Below are 15,788 nucleotides of genomic sequence, written 5' to 3'. Positions count from 1 at the left end.
GAGCCCCGAGACCCAATATAAAGTCCGCGATCTCCGTTCTAATTTTTCTTCCCCTTTACCCAAGTACCCTCCGTCATTGCTCCACTTCTTTTCTTCCCCCCCATCTCTCCTCTAGTTCTTGCGGTCCACTTTTCATCATTCGGGGAGGGGTTTTTGTGCAACAGAAAGAAAACCTCGACTTGTTTTCAAAGGAGAGGAGAGGAGCCTAAATCAACATACGCATTTGTTTTCCTACTGTGAATTGATCATGTCGGAACGCATCTTATTGAACGAGTTGCGGTCTTTGTCTTCCGAGAAATGGGTACATATTGAGGTGAGTCGTGTGCCCACCCACTTCAGCCCAGCCCAGCCCTACGAGCCCGGAGGATCATGATCTTGAGACAGACACACACCAGCTAACACCATCCTCTCTAGCTTCGCAACGAAAACATTTATGAGTGGGACGTCGCCCTTGTCGTCCTGAACCCGAGCTCTATGTACGATGGAGGCTACTTCAAGGCCCGAATGACCTTCCCTAAGAACTACCCCTATGCACCACCTGGTGAGTTCAGTTCCCCTATCCATCCCCCAGTACCAGCGACCGCATTCACAGCGAGAACAACCCATCGAACTAACTTGTCTACCCATAGCCTTCCGCTTCCTCCTACCCATCTATCACCCAAATATCCACACAGATGGCAGAGTGTGCATCTCCATCCTCCACCCACCCGGCGATGATGAAATGTCCGGCGAACTCGCCGCAGAGCGCTGGTCCCCAGCCCAACGTGTTGAATCAGTCCTCATATCAATCCTATCTCTTCTCGACGATGCCGAAATATCCTCTCCCGCCAACGTCGATGCAGCCGTCATGCTCCGCAATGACCCAACCGCCTACCGTGCGAAAGTGAATCTGAACGTCGAGGCGTCTCGGGCAACAGCCCCAGCCGGCTTTAAATTCTCAGCTCCCGAACCAACACCTCACGAAGTGGAGAAGGAGGATTTAGACTTTTGGGCAGACTCGGATGTCGACAGTGACCCCTTTGGTGGCAGTGACTCAGATGGGGACCTTGACATGGATGCTTTAAGCGGTAGTGACGTTGATGATGACGAAGATGAAGATGAGGACGATGATGGTCGCGCATAGGTCACTGTACACTGGAAATAGTGATTTTGACTTGTATTTTGGCTCTCTGTCTATGTGGAAATGAGCTGTGATATGATACGATACGATCGCCTTCTGGAACTCTCCTTTTTTTTGTTTCATTTCTACGGCATAGGGTGTACGGCATACCCATTTATCCAGCTTTTTCTTTCGGTCAACATGGCGGGTTGTTTTTGTTTTATTGTTTTTCGGGCAGTCATGATATGTGCATTTTATGGAGCAAAGACGGGGCATTTGTTAGGCCTGCTTATCGGATTTTATGGTGTATGATTTTTATGGAACAATACTATCTTTTAGATCTTGATCTAACTCGGACTCCCTGACCGTCGTATTCATCAAGTATATGGTTTTATAAAACCCCTAGTCCCCGGGGCTTGTGAAGTGCGAGCAACATAAGGCATGCCATTCATTTGCAAAGCACTGTCCATTTTATCCTATAAACTCTGGCTTTTCGTCCCAATGACCCAAGCGAGTCTCATGAATTGCTCTGGCCTTGACCCTAGTCCTGGCTATCGTCACTCCCATCCTGCCGATGAGATCTAGCCACCAACTCCATAAACCCCCGTAATAATCAACGACGAGGATCGTTTCATCCCAAGTTTTCTTTCCCTCCCACAAAGCCGCAGCAAAGTTCTCAGTCGGACGAAAGAATTCCGGCCCTCGAGCCAAACGACTAACAGGCTGGAGGGAGTTGCCAAGAGCCTCGTAAATCTAAGAATGAGCACTTCGTTAGAGCAGAGCTCGCATTAGCCTGTGCTGGAGGAATCTACAAGGAGCGAAAAGAAAGTAATGATCTTTTCCTCCCAATAATATGCCCGCTCCAGAATGGAACTGGCTTCTCGACAAGCTTTGCTAACTGTGGTTGTGGATATAGATCCATGGTCCGTCATATAAGAAGAGAATCGGACAATGATTGTGACAGCCAGTTCTGTTACGGTGTAAAAGGGTGTTTTTTTTAAAAGAAAATTGAAATATCCTTCTCGATGACTTTTAACTAGTATTATACATGTAAAATGAAGCCACTATCTAATAAGCTTGGAGGGAGATGGATATATAAGACGAATATCCATATCTTCAAGTTCTAGATGTATTAATTCCACAACTCAATCATCCGTTCCAAGTCAAGCACTTAAGATAGATTGCCCTATCCATATAATGAGTATAAAAGCCGTATACATAGTCAAGCTTCGCGGGTGGATCTTTAGCCGTCCAAGTGGACCTACGTTCCTATATCGGAGCCAACAATCGGAGTCAACGCCGAACACAAGTATCAAACCCCCTTATTCTCAAATAATCACAAATACTTCAGTTCAACATCTACTAGTATTCAACATAACTAAGCACCAAGTCAATCCACAAAGAACCTCACAATGGCAACACAAACCCTAGCAACCTGGTCCAAAAACCTAACCTTCTCCTCTCTCCCCACAGAAGTGATATCCGCCGCAACCCGCAGCTTTTACAACTGGGCCGGCTGCACAGTAGGTGGCAGCGCTCACCCCGCAACAATCATAGCTCGCAAAGCACTATCACGGTTCTCAGGGCCTCCAACGTCCAGATTACTAGGTTCAGATGGTGTGGATGTGGATGCTATGCATGCGGCATTGTTCAATGGTATTGCTTCTCATGTGCATGATTATGATGATACGCATCTTGATACGATTATTCATCCTACTGGGCCTGTAGCGTCTGCTTTGTTGGCTATGGTTGAGTCGTTGGAGAGGCCTGTTTCTGGGGAAGAGTTTATCACGGCGCTTACTGCGGGTGTGGAAGCGGAGTGTAAGGTTGGTTTGGGGGTTTGGCCTGATCATTACGATGTTGGATGGTGAGTTCAAGTTCAATTTCATTGAGAATTTTTTTATTTTTAATATGTCTGATCGATGCTCGAACAACCTTCTCTTTGTCGTTTCTATGGTTCAAGTTCTGATTGATTCGCTAGGCATATTACAAGTTCAACTGGTTCCATTGGTGCTGCTGTTGCTGTTTCAAAGCTACTAGGATTGAGCGCTACGCAAACCGCACATGCTATTGGTCTTGCCGCGACACAGGTTACAGGACTACGCGAGATGTTTGGCTCACATACTAAATCCTTTCATCCGGGACGAGCTGCGCAGAATGGTCTTTTGGCTGCAATCCTAGCGGAAGAAGATTATACTAGTTCAACCCATGCATTGGAAGCGAAGCGTGGCTGGGCAAATGTGGTTAGTACTTCGAATAAACTTGATGAACAGATTGGTAGTCTTGCGCCAAGTGGACGGTGGGAGATAGTGCAGAATGCGTTTAAGCCGTTTCCATGCGGGATTGTGGTTCACCCGGTGATTGATGGATGCGTGCTGTTGCATGGGGAGCTGGAAAAGGCTGGATTGTCGGTTGATCGGATTGTGGAGGTGCATGTGGAGGTTCATCCGTTGGTCCTTGAGTTGACGGGGAAGACTGCGCCGAGGGATGGGTTGGAGGGGAAGTTTAGTGTTTATCATGGGGGTGCTATTGGGTTGTTGTTTGGGAAGGCTACGCCGGCGCAGTATGGGGATGGGGTTGTTGTTGATCCTAGAGTTGTGGGTGTCCGGGATCGGATACGTGCGAAGGTTAATTCGGAATTTCGGGCTGATGAATGCCATGTTACTGTTTTGCTTGAGAAGGAGGGTGGGGAACATGTCACGATTGAGAAGCATGTGGATCATGCGGTGGGGAGCTTGGAGCGACCCATGACTGATGCCCAGTTGGTTGAGAAGTTTGTCGATCAGTGTATACCTGTACTGGGACGGGAGAGGACTGATGAGGCGAGTCGATGGTGTTGGGATCTTGAGAAACAGCAGGATATTCGTCAGATCAAGACAGTTCTGTAAGTACTATATAAAGAGCCATATATACGTATCATGGGTCTGAAATTGGCCGTTTTGTATATACATTGGGTTTAAAGAGTGGTACATATACTCGATACTGTTACGTCATGCAAGTACTAGATTGTCAAGTTTTGTAAAAACCCATATATGAGCCCTAAACACATTCTAGATGGCGTGGGAAATGTATAGTTATAGCCAAAGTATACTACGGTAACAACCAAGCAAACGGGGAAGTGACAGTCTGTTCAACGATGTTAGATTGATCCCCAATGAGATATATCGACCAAGGGGGCGAGAGCAACCCGAGATAAGAGTAAAAGCGGAAAAGAATAAAGATAGGAAAAGAGATGATAGAAAGCCAAATAATATGATCTGCGCCGGTGTGATAATCCATCCGTCCATATGCCCCATATGAAGAGCCCCGTCGCAGACAGGGCTCGATTCAATTGTCTACCTCTAAGCTGAGACAGCATCCTTGATGTGGCTGTAGATGGCGCTGAGCTCCTGGTGAGCGGCCTTCTCAGCACTGTCAACCAGATCCTTGAGATCCTTGACATTGTCGACAGCGTCGACCTTGTAGCCACCAGCGGCAACGATGTCGCTGTAGTTGGATGAACCACCACCGTTCCAGGCGAGGAGCTATTTATCAAGTCAGTATGGATTCTTGTGATCATTGAGGAGGCTTTAGTCTGAAAGTAACTTACGTTAGGAGTGTCGGAGGGGATATCAGTCAGAGCACCGGAGGTGGCGACGGTGATCAGAGCCTCCTTGAGCTTCTTAGGAGTGATCTCAGCAACGGCGAAAGCCGAGTCGGAAGCGGGCTGCAGAGAGACATAGTAGGCCAGCAGACCGGCAATGTGAGGAGAGGCCATGGAGGTTCCAGAGATGGTGTTAACAGCGTGCTCGCTGCCAATCCAGGTGGACAAGATGTTCAGGCCAGGGGCGAAGATGTCAGTGCACTTTCCGTAGTTGGAGAAGTAGGCACGCTCATCAGCCAGGGTGGAGGCACCGACGGTAACGGCCTTCTCGGCAGCAGCAGGAGAGTAGTTGCAAGCATCGGCGTTGTCATTACCAGCAGCGACGGCGAAGTGGATACCAGCATCGACAGCGGCGTTGACAGCAAGGTCGAGGGTACGCGAGCTACCGCCGCCCAGCGACATGTTGGCAACACTGCCCTTCCAGCCCTTCTTGCCCTTGGACTTGGCGTCCTTAGCCTTCTTGATGTGAGCCTCAGCAGCCCACTCTACACCCTTGACAACATCAGACATGGTGCCAGAGCCGCTAGAGCGCAGAACCTTGACGGCGTAGACGTTGGCCTTCTTGGCGACACCGTACTTCTTACCAGCGATGGTACCGGAGCAGTGAGTGCCGTGACCATTTCCATCTTCATCTTCATCGCCCTGAGGGATAGTCTTGCCCCAGTTGGCACGACCCTCAAAGTCAGCGTGGTCAACGTTGGTACCAGTGTCAATCACATAAGCATCAACACCCTCACCGCCATCCTCGGCGTAGAGGTACTTGTTGAAGCTACCGAAGGAAAGGCTGTCACGGTGAGAAATACGGGCTAGACCCCAGGGGGCGCCGTTCTCAACAACGGGTTGTTCATAGTGGCGGACTTCGGAGTCCTTCTCAATATATTCGACCTATTGAGTCACGATCGGGTTAGCAAATGAAGCTTATGACGTACTAGGAAGCAGGAAGCTACTTACATCCGGATGCCGGCGGACCTGTTCGATGACATCCTCGTGGAAGTGACCAGAGTATCCCATGAGCGAGCCAGCGACGTGGAAGGTGTCCTTCATACCCAGGAAGGAGGTCTCGAAGTCGAAGTCAAAGAGACCACGCTTCTTCAGCTCCATACGCTCCTGGCTATGGGTGCTGTGAATGTCCTGCACCCAGCTGTGATGAGCAGAGGCCACTGACGGGCTGATATGCTTCTTAAACACGACAATGTAGTTATCGGGGATCTCTTGCGAGGTCATAGATGATAAGACGGGGGCAGCCCCGTTGTGGATAGATTCCACCCATGTTGGTGACGCAACTGCCAATGCTGGGAGCAGCGTCAAGCCGAGGAAGCCTTTCATGATGGGCAAGATCGACTTGAAACGACTGTAATGTGGGAAAGGATACTAGAGAGTGAAGGCAGAAATAATACAATAATGTGAGTTTGGAAGAGGGGGGATGGGTTGGGAAGATATAGGATGGAGAGGAGGGTTGGAAGAGGAAGAGAGATGGGGGGGGAGCAGAGTGAGGAGAAATGAGGAGGTAAGAGTCAGTGGGTCCCCTTATCAAGGGGACCGGGAAAGATGATGCAAGCGGGCGATTACAGTACGAATACGGGGACAGATGACTTGTCAATTTGGCGCTGGCTGTCGATCCCGTAGGATCTTAAGTGGGGAGGAGAGCCGGGGTGTGGGCGGTACTGTCACGTATTGTCACATAGGTGAAAGCTGAAGTGGCACAAGTTGGTTTGCTGGACCTTAAGCTTTCCCCAGTTATCAGTAATCTGTAACCATACATACGTCAATCAATACAGCTGGTCGCCTGAACAGCGTTGTTCTACCAAGGTGGATAATTACACATAATACGCTCAATACGGATAATTACACTGAAAGAATGTGGCTTATCGCACATCATATCACATCATCTACTGAACAGTACATCCGAGATGCGATGTCCACCTTATTTGAGCACCTATTCGGTTTGCTTTCCTCTATCTTCCAAGGTTATGGCCAAACAAATTACCCTGAAAATGAGAAAAAGAAAATAGAATACCTCTCCTTGCCCAAAAAAGCCACCCCTTTCCTGTCCCGTTGCACTCGGGTACCTGGCAGGGTTGGCCACCTGGGCACCGGTCGCACGGACTTTGGTTGATACATGACGAGAGCTAGGCAACTGAATCTCCGAAGTCGCGTGCTGTTATCCGGACGAGGCGAAACATGATTCGCACGGAGGAGATGCAGGGATTCGTCAGGAGAGGGGGTCCAGAATGACATGAACATCTGAATATGTGCATGAAAGTCATAACCTTGAAATCTTGGAAATATTGGAAATATTGATCACAAGCTCCCTTCTCCACAATCCGCAATTATAATCCACAGTTGAGCTGTACTTATCGCCTCTATCGCCTCTATCGTTCTTACTATCGCTGCTTATCATTCCCGTAATGAACTGAGCTACTGATACAGTGTACCTCCGAGTTTCAAGCCACCTGTATTGTACTCCATAGCTCCCATAGCCTGGAAATAATATTCCTGATACCTCAAGTGTTCCGTGCACATAAACGAAACTTGGCATATGCACTGCGCCCACCAAAGCCGCCCCCAAAATCACCTGATACAGGACCCCCGCTGTTAGATAGAGCCTCTCGCTGGCTCGCCGATCCATTTTTTGGGGCAAGGCAAATTCGTCCCGGGCCTGTTTCGTCCGGATCATCCAAGACTCAAGTTTGGTGTGGTTGCAACTCCGCTTTAGATGGCGTGTGAATGTTTCTGCTCCGATTCCCCACTCACCACCACCTGCGCACCCCATACCGATGCAGACCGCCTCGAATTGTCCCGCCAATCGCCCAGTCACGGTCTCTGATGGTCTCCCGTCATCGGAACGGTCGCAGATAAGATTTGGCCATGGCTCCATCGTCCCTGTCTCCCTCTCCTTCAGGGTCGATTGAGCAGCTAGCCGATGAACTGGCGCCTACCCTAAACCAACTCAAGTCTCTCACTGCGGGGACCAACCCAATCACTGCCCCCGAGGCACTGACAGCTACCGAACCCCTCCTCCGCCTCCGCCATACCTTTATCGACGATGCCCACCGGCGAACCGCAAAAGATGCATTTCGAAACCTACAAGGCTTCCAAACGTTGCTGGCGCTGGCCGACCAGCTAGCGGACCTGTATGACGTCGACGCTTTAGCCCAGAATGAGAGAAAAGATATCATCGCCGTTTTCAAGGATACCCTGGGAGTGATAGCTGAGGCATTGAAGGATCATTTTGGAAATAGAAGATATTTTGCTCGTCGGGTTACTGGAGGGGGAACTGCAGCTTTGGAGCAAACCTTGACTGTCTTTAGCCGGAAAATACAGCAAACGGAAAATGACGCACAGCAGGTGTACGGCGCAGTCCTTGCTGCAGCCCTGTGCCAAGAGACAATTGCCAGTATTTTTACAACATTGAACGCCAAACTTCAACAGGGCAGCAATTGCGGATCTTCGATAGAGGTGCGGAGTGTTGTAGATCAATGCCTGGGTTCTGCTGAGACAGTGGAGGTTGCCGAACTTCTCGGACCATTCCTTCGGGTTTGGGTCGCCCATTCTGCCTCATTGAAGAACGATGCTCTACGACTTGGCATTCCAGCATCTCTCCGCCAGTTGGCCTCTCAATCATCAAGAAACGTTGTAGCGTTGCACAGTACTGGGATGCTAACTTCCATACTCCCACGCCTGTTTGGCGACAGCTGTACAGATACTGAAATGGAGCTTTATCGGAATTTAGCGGGGTTACTCAGTGTCCAGGGAATGACGACGTTGGATGACGCCGTTGCTTTGTATCGTCGAGCACACGAGAAGCCACAAGCCTTGAAATTCCTCGTTTCTGCCCTCAAAGCTTCCAAGGAACCCCCTTCAATACAATTCGATATGTCTTTGCATGGATATTCTTCCGTGGAATTTGCGACTTTAGGCCGTTCCTTCCCACCCAGTGCTTCGGCTGGGTATACATTAGCGGCATGGGTCCGCTTTGACGAATTCGACGTGAATACTCATACCACATTATTTGGAGCATTTGATGCCACCCAAACGTGTTTTTTACTTGCATATCTCGAAAGAGACACTCGCCATTTTATCCTTCAAACTTCCATCCGTGGTCCTCGCCCCAGTGTGCGATTTAAATCTGTCAAATTTGAGCCTGGTCGCTGGTATCATATTGCAATGATTCATAGACGCCCCAAACCCACATCCTCATCCCGAGCCTCTCTGTTTGTTGATGGTGAATTCGTGGAGCAACTGAAGATCGATTATCCCACGGCCCCCGCTCCCACTCATTTGAATAAGATGCCTCGTATCCAAGCATTTTTTGGCACACCCCAGGATTTAGCCATGCGCCTTGGAAAGGGCGTCTCGACATCTAGGTGGTCATTAGCGAATGGCATATTACTCGATGAGGCCTTCAGTGATGACATGATAGCTGTCTTCTACAACCTTGGCCCTCGCTACTATGGAAACTTTCAAGATTGCCTTGGTTCGTTCCAGACATACAAAGCGTCAGCGACATTGAATCTACGTAATGAGCATCTTCATCCTGGGAAAGAGGAGTCTTCTGATATCGTCACTGCTATCAGGAGGCGAGCAAGTACTCTTGTGCGTGAAAGCTCAATTGTGATTAATGTTTCGCCTGTTGCCGTGCTCGATGATGATGACAGCAACAATGTCGACGAATCGCAATTGATAAAGTGCCTTTCACGGCAAGCAGCAAAGAGCTTACAACAGCTGACCAAAGCTGGGGGTAATGCCGTTGCAGTCAATGGAGCTACTCCCGCCATCAACGATGGCTTGACCCAACCACAGGGAGTAGGTATACTGACGGGTGACCCTGTAGTGTCAGTGCCTTGGTCATTGGATGATGCCAGCTGGTGCCTGGGTGGCTGTGTCGCTATTCATCTCAGTTTGGTACAAGCCTCTGATTCTCCTGAGAGCCTTCGACTGGCCCTAGAAGCCCTTTACGAAGCAATCCAAGACAACTGGAGGAATAGCGAGGCAATGGAAAGAGAAAACGGCTATGGGATTCTCGCAGCTCTCTTGCGCGAAAAACTAGGATTTCACTTTGGAAATACCCCGTTCAACAAATCAGCTGTGGCTAGCTCTAACGCCGACGCGCAAAATAGTCTCACACTCGACTTATTGCGTCTAACCCTTGAGTTTGTGGGATACAACTCTGAGAACCCCAGCTTCTCCATAATCACTAATCCGCTAGCCTATCGAGTCTTATTAGTAGACATGGATATCTGGCGCCATGGAGATCCACCCGCTCTCGACCTCTATTACACTCAGTTTCAAACATTCGCAACTGTTAGTAATTTCCGCCGCTTCAACGCAAAGAGGCTCAGCCGTATGCGTGCCAGTAAGAAGTTGCTAGAGACATTGAAGGGTGGCGAGCTTATTCCCGAGACGCTCAATCCCTGTGTTTGTTCATTCCAGTCTTTGATGGAAAGCAGCATGTCACCGGACCTTCTACGGTCATTCGCGCTGTCTATTACATATACACTCCATATGCCAAAGCCCACAGCAAGCTTGAAAAAGACGAAAAGTTTACGATTTGTGGCAGCTCCTTCACGGCCTGGTTCGTCCAAGGGACAGTCCGAGAAACATATGTCGGCTACTGCACAGGCTATTGAAATGCTGCGGATGTATACAGCCCTGATTTGCAATCCACATGACCATAACCCACTTAAGAAATTCGCCAAAGCAGTGACTAGCAAGGTTCGTCAACTAAGTTAAACTCAAACGGATTGACAGAATAGTCGCTAACACATCATGTAGTGGCTTCTTTATCTTGCATGCGAGGACGACCCAGAGGTGGTTATTCTCGCAACTAAGATCTTGGCTCGGCTGTTGGTGGTCAACGGCAGTGCATACAACAAGAAATTTGCAGAAAGAAATGGGGGGTACATAGTCTTGGAGCGCCATTTGAAAAGATGGTGGCATATTCCTGCATTGTGGCCTATTTGCTTCTCGATTCTCTTCGGGCGAGATGTTGCCATTTTAGACCTCGACAGGCCTTTTGATGTGCCTGGTCTTCTGAAATTATTCCTCGGTGACGGGGATATCCGCATTGTGTATCCCGAAATGCTCCCCGTAATAACCGGGATGTTGAAGAGTGGCCTAAGAAGTATCGTTCTGGCGAGTGACCTAGGTACCCAGAGCCGACCAGAGGATATGGGCCCTGCCCAAAAGATGTCATCCGTCAAAATTTCGGGTAAGTCTAACTCCAACAGATTTTTGCGTTTGTACATTTTCTGATATGATGATGTAATAGGTGAATCTTTAAGCAGTCTTAACACGCGTGGATTTTCCTTATTATCATCGGTAGTGGAGTTTCTAGAGGAGGCACGTACCATATCACGAGCCTTCCAAGAATTTACCCTCCAGTCTACATATGCTCAGGAGATTCTGGCAATCCTTTATCCCACCATTGTCAGTGCGGATGCAATAAGCCCCAACGCAGAACTGAGCACTCGATACGGCGGGCTATCTTTTGACGACAGTAGCCTTGTTCTACGACCACATTCGAGTGGGACCAACGCATCAACTGTCTTGCAGACCACCACAGTTGACTTTCCCGAGGCTCCTGAAGAGAGCACCGGCACTTTGCGGCGAGGATCATCCTTCATCTTGGTTTCCTCTGACAAATCAAAATTCCAGCCATCATCTGCCCGTATCCGTCACATTGTGCACCCGACTTATTCCAGCCACGGATCTGCCGTGGAACACCCCCTTGTTAATGCCGTATTTGGTTTGGCCCTCACCATCTTCGAGGATCAACTTCTACATCGTAAAGATTTTTCGGGTCTGGGGCTTTACAATAAGACCCCCGCCGGCTTCCTCGATCATCAGGCATATTTCAATTCATGGATTTTCGAGCGCCTTCTTTCAACCCTCAAGTCCTTATCTACCTCCAGGCCCCGCCTTCTTCAAGAACCTCGCACACTCACCAATATTTCTCGCTTTGCAACGCATCTCTCGGAGGCAGTTTATGAGGGGTGGTTTATTGATGGGGCTACGAAGAGTCTAGACTGCCTTGGTACAATTTTGGAGTATGTCCAGCGACCGGAGATCTCAAGTTTGAAAAGCATTCGGCTGTGCAGCCAGGCGGTTGCTACAATACACTCCACTGTATACAGGATTGCTCTACTACAACTGTCAGAGGCAGATGATAGCAAAACCCTGGCTGTTTTGAAGCGTCTGCACTATTGGCAAGGTGTACTTTTTGCTACTGCAGACACTGAATCTCAATACATCCAGCTACTCTGTTACTTGCTTTATACAAAGTTAATCAGCAGTCAAGAAGATGTTCGTCTGCTTGCCGCAAGCCTATGGCGAATCATGTTGGTTCAAAAGCCTGACGAGGTTATTGACCTCCTAGCCAATGGCCCCCCGCCACTTCAACGCCGGTTATCCGATGGGTTCGAAGCTCTTGCAGGAATGGAAGATGAGACATTCCTGCGTTGGATTGATGATCAGCGTGAGGATCTTGATGCTTTATTCTTCGGTATTCTCGCTAGATCTTGGGAATCATTTGTCAATGAAGAAAATAACAAGAGCGAAGAGTCGGCCAAGTCTCGCATGTCAAAGCGCAAAGATAAGCTTAAGGTGTGGGCTCAAGTTGAGAAATTTGATGAAGAAGTGATTCGCAAGCATAATGCGACCTTGCCTCATTGGATCTCCAATATTTCGGCTTCGGAAACACTCAAGTCCCAGCGATTCTTCCAAGATCTACAAGATAACTCTGTCTTCATGTGGTCGGCGTTCTCTAGTCTCTTAATGGCTCTCCGACGCCCAGGCGGCCTCTTCTCCGAAGATAAGGAAAGAAAATGGAGGCTTGACCAGACGGAAGGTCGCAGTCGCATGCGATTACGAGTCGTTCCAGATGATTCAGGTGAACGCCAAGATTATCAGCCCAAGCGTAAGGCTTCCGAGCCTCCAATGATAAAGATCAATACACGGGTGCGTGCGTTATCAGCAGGTGAAGTGGTGGCAACGCCGGCAACACCCACGGTATTAACAGAGGAGCCCGAGACGGTGACCGAGGAACCGGAGTCAGAGGCACAAGACGGCGACCCGGATACCCCCAGTATGCTGGAGGAGAATTTCGAAATGATTGACGACCCTAAAGTTGAGATTGAAGATTACGAAGACAAGAACAGAAGAGTGATGAGATCCCTTCAGAGAGGTGACCAGGTACAAAATGTTTGCAACCAGTCCCGAATCATTGGTTTGGAGGCTATCGAAGGTCTTTTAATCCTGGGGAAAGACTGCATCTATATTTTAGATAATTTCTTCCAGCGAGCCGATGGCGAAATTGTCAATGTTTGGCAGGCGCCACCCGAGGAGCGAGACCCTTATGTGCGAATGATTGCTGGCCGAGAATCCAACGACCGTCGCTCCCAAGAGCATGAAACGAGAAGCTGGAAATGGTCTGACTTGGTCAGCGTCTCTAAGCGGCGCTTCCTCTTCCGTGACGTTGCCCTGGAGATATTCTTCACCGATGGCACGAGCTATTTGTTAACGTTCTTGTCCTCCCGCGTTCGAGATGAGTTGTGTACTCAACTCGGCAACAAAGCTCCTCAAGTCACTGGAAGCGTTGGCCATTCCCGACCGGAAGATATTTGGCGGTATGAGACTTTACGCAGTCAAGACGATGAACCACAATCTCTCGGCTCCAAGTTTGCTAGTGTATTTGGTCATCTTCCATCGACCCCAGCAACACGAAAATGGGTTCGCGGCGAAATTTCCAATTTCCACTATCTTATGTTAATAAACACGCTAGCGGGTCGTACCTTCAATGACTTAACTCAATATCCTGTTTTCCCCTGGGTCCTGGCGGACTACACGAGCGAGGAACTGGATCTGTCCAACCCCAAGTCATTCCGTGACCTTTCAAAGCCTATGGGCTGCCAAACACCAGAGCGGGAATCTGGCTTCCGTGAACGATACAATGCCTTTGCAGAGATGGGTGATGATAATTCACCTCCATTCCACTACGGAACCCACTACTCCTCTGCCATGATTGTGACCTCGTATCTCATTCGCCTCCAGCCTTTCGTCAAGTCATACCTTCTACTACAAGGCGGTACATTTGATCACGCAGACCGACTTTTCTACTCTATTCGCAAGGCCTGGGAATCCGCATCGCGGGGTAACATGACCGATGTCCGAGAATTGAGTCCCGAGTTCTTCTATCTCCCAGAGTTCTTGGTCAACTCCAACAAATACGATTTTGGGCTCCTACAGAACATGACTACGGCCATTGACTCTGTTGAGCTTCCACCATGGGCTAAAGGTGACCCCAAAATCTTTATTCAGAAGCATCGCGAGGCTCTGGAGAGTCCTTATGTTTCTGAAAATCTACACCATTGGATTGACCTTGTATTTGGCAGCAAGCAAAAGGGAGATGCGGCTATTGAGGCGGTCAATGTCTTCCATCATCTATCCTATAAGGGTGCGAAGGACTTGGATGCTATTGATGATCCGATGGAACGTTTGGCCACAATTGGCATTATTCACAACTTTGGCCAGACGCCTCATCAGATCTTCCAAAGATGTCATCCCCAGAGAGAAGATCAGAGACACCGTATCCCTCGACTAGATACTCTTGCCGAATCATTGACTCAGATGCCGCTTTCACTACTTGGTAAGTCGTTGCTTAGAAGACCTTTTGCAGTCATAACTAACCATTTTTCATCTACAGATATCGAGGAGCGAGTGAATACTTTGTCTATGAAGCAGGATCGTCTGCTATGCACGGCTGCGCTGAGAATTAACGTTCCACCTGTATACGACCAGTATATGGAATGGGGCTTCTTTGATGGCAGTGTTCGTTTCTACTCGACAGATAATCGCAAGCTTCTTGGGCACTTTGAGCATCTCCATGTTGGTCAGCTCTCCTTTGCCAGCTTCGCAGATTCTCGTACGCTCATTACGTGTGGCACCGACTGTACTATTTCCTTATGGAACGTGACTCCAACATCTCGATCTGTTGATCTGCAACCCCTTGGGTCGCTATTTGGCCATCGTGCCCCAGTCGGTGTTCTTGCAGTCTCCCGATCATTCAGCACCTTGTTGTCAGCCTCCAATGATGGCCAGATCATGCTGTGGGATTTGAATAGGCGCTGCTTTGTACGAGCTCTTCCCGCCGATGGAATAGTCGATGTAAGAATATCCCTTTATACCTTGCCTATTGGTCTCTGTTTCTAACCTGTCTTCTTTTTAGTGCGCACGCATCAACGACGTGACAGGAGACATTATTGTTTGCCGAGGCCGTCGCATCACCATGTACACGTTGAACGGTGATGTGCTGGTAGACCAAGCTATCTGCGAATCGGCGGATGACCATGTTCTATCCTGTGTCTTCTACGAAGGCGTTCAAAATGAATGGCTTGAACGCGAAATCGTCTTGACTGGTCATAGTCGGGGCGTGGTCAACATTTGGGCTAAAAGCATTCATAATGGGCAGTTTGAACTAGAATTGATCCGTCAACTGCACCATACAGATAATCATCGTGATAACGGAGCGAACATATCTGCTGGCATCAGTTGTATTTTAGCTCTTCCTCAGGTAGTCTATACTGGGGATGAAGCCGGGCGCGTGGTGAGTCAATCTTTTAATAACCTTTTCATATTCCGATTTTTGAGACAGTGAACTAACGACGTTTATAGTATGAGTGGAACTGTATTCAACGCCGATGATCCTCGGGCATCGATCCCGTAGTGATCCCGTGCCTAGCGGCTATTGAAAGTGTACGGATTTTGAATTCCCTTTTCCTCCAGGGTGGGCATAGTTGTGATTCCGGGTCCCTACACATGGACCTTGATGGGGAAAAAAGCCTCATTTTCTATTGTATCTAAAAAGGGATGGTGACGTTAAAGCACATGGCGTTTTTCTTTTGATTATTTTGAGTTCTGCAAACCCGGACCCCCGGACGATTTCCTGTTTTCTATATTTTACTGTCCACTGAATCCGGGGTTGTTTAGCGCTTGCATATATAGCGGGAATGGAAATCATGGCACAGCACGGATCCTCCTCAGTCGTGG

General features: G+C 48.8%; 4 protein-coding genes across 4 annotated transcripts; 3 read left to right on the top strand and 1 right to left on the bottom strand.

Moving 5' to 3' along the window:
- Nucleotides 1–247: 247 nt before the first annotated feature.
- On the top strand, nt 248–1,123 carry N7478_005757 (uncharacterized protein; the record flags this gene model as incomplete). The annotated part of the gene is made up of 3 exons (XM_056921971.1): nt 248–313; nt 415–541; nt 630–1,123. 3 exons carry the CDS (start codon nt 248–250, stop codon nt 1,121–1,123), a joined length of 687 nt encoding a protein of 228 aa, XP_056780008.1.
- Nucleotides 1,124–2,511: 1,388 nt separating this feature from the next.
- N7478_005756 (MmgE/PrpD family protein) lies at nt 2,512–3,987 on the top strand (the record flags this gene model as incomplete). The annotated part of the gene is made up of 2 exons (XM_056921970.1): nt 2,512–2,966; nt 3,081–3,987. The coding sequence occupies 2 exons, from the start codon at nt 2,512–2,514 to the stop codon at nt 3,985–3,987; spliced, it is 1,362 nt and encodes a 453-aa protein (XP_056780007.1).
- Nucleotides 3,988–4,440: 453 nt separating this feature from the next.
- On the bottom strand, nt 4,441–6,068 carry N7478_005755 (S8 family peptidase; the record flags this gene model as incomplete). The annotated part of the gene is made up of 3 exons (XM_056921969.1): nt 4,441–4,623; nt 4,689–5,627; nt 5,694–6,068. The coding sequence occupies 3 exons, from the start codon at nt 6,066–6,068 to the stop codon at nt 4,441–4,443; spliced, it is 1,497 nt and encodes a 498-aa protein (XP_056780006.1).
- A 1,542-nt stretch (nt 6,069–7,610) lies between these two features.
- On the top strand, nt 7,611–15,443 carry N7478_005754 (Beige/BEACH domain protein; the record flags this gene model as incomplete). The annotated part of the gene is made up of 6 exons (XM_056921968.1): nt 7,611–10,457; nt 10,518–10,953; nt 11,014–14,388; nt 14,446–14,906; nt 14,968–15,345; nt 15,414–15,443. 6 exons carry the CDS (start codon nt 7,611–7,613, stop codon nt 15,441–15,443), a joined length of 7,527 nt encoding a protein of 2,508 aa, XP_056780005.1.
- Nucleotides 15,444–15,788: the final 345 nt, after the last annotated feature.

Source organism: Penicillium angulare (assembly GCF_028827245.1).
Source record: "Penicillium angulare strain IBT 27051 chromosome Unknown utg000004l_segment0_segment0, whole genome shotgun sequence".
In the NCBI taxonomy this organism is placed as follows: Eukaryota; Fungi; Ascomycota; class Eurotiomycetes; order Eurotiales; family Aspergillaceae; genus Penicillium; species Penicillium angulare.
This window is presented reverse-complemented; position numbering and strand designations above follow the sequence as displayed.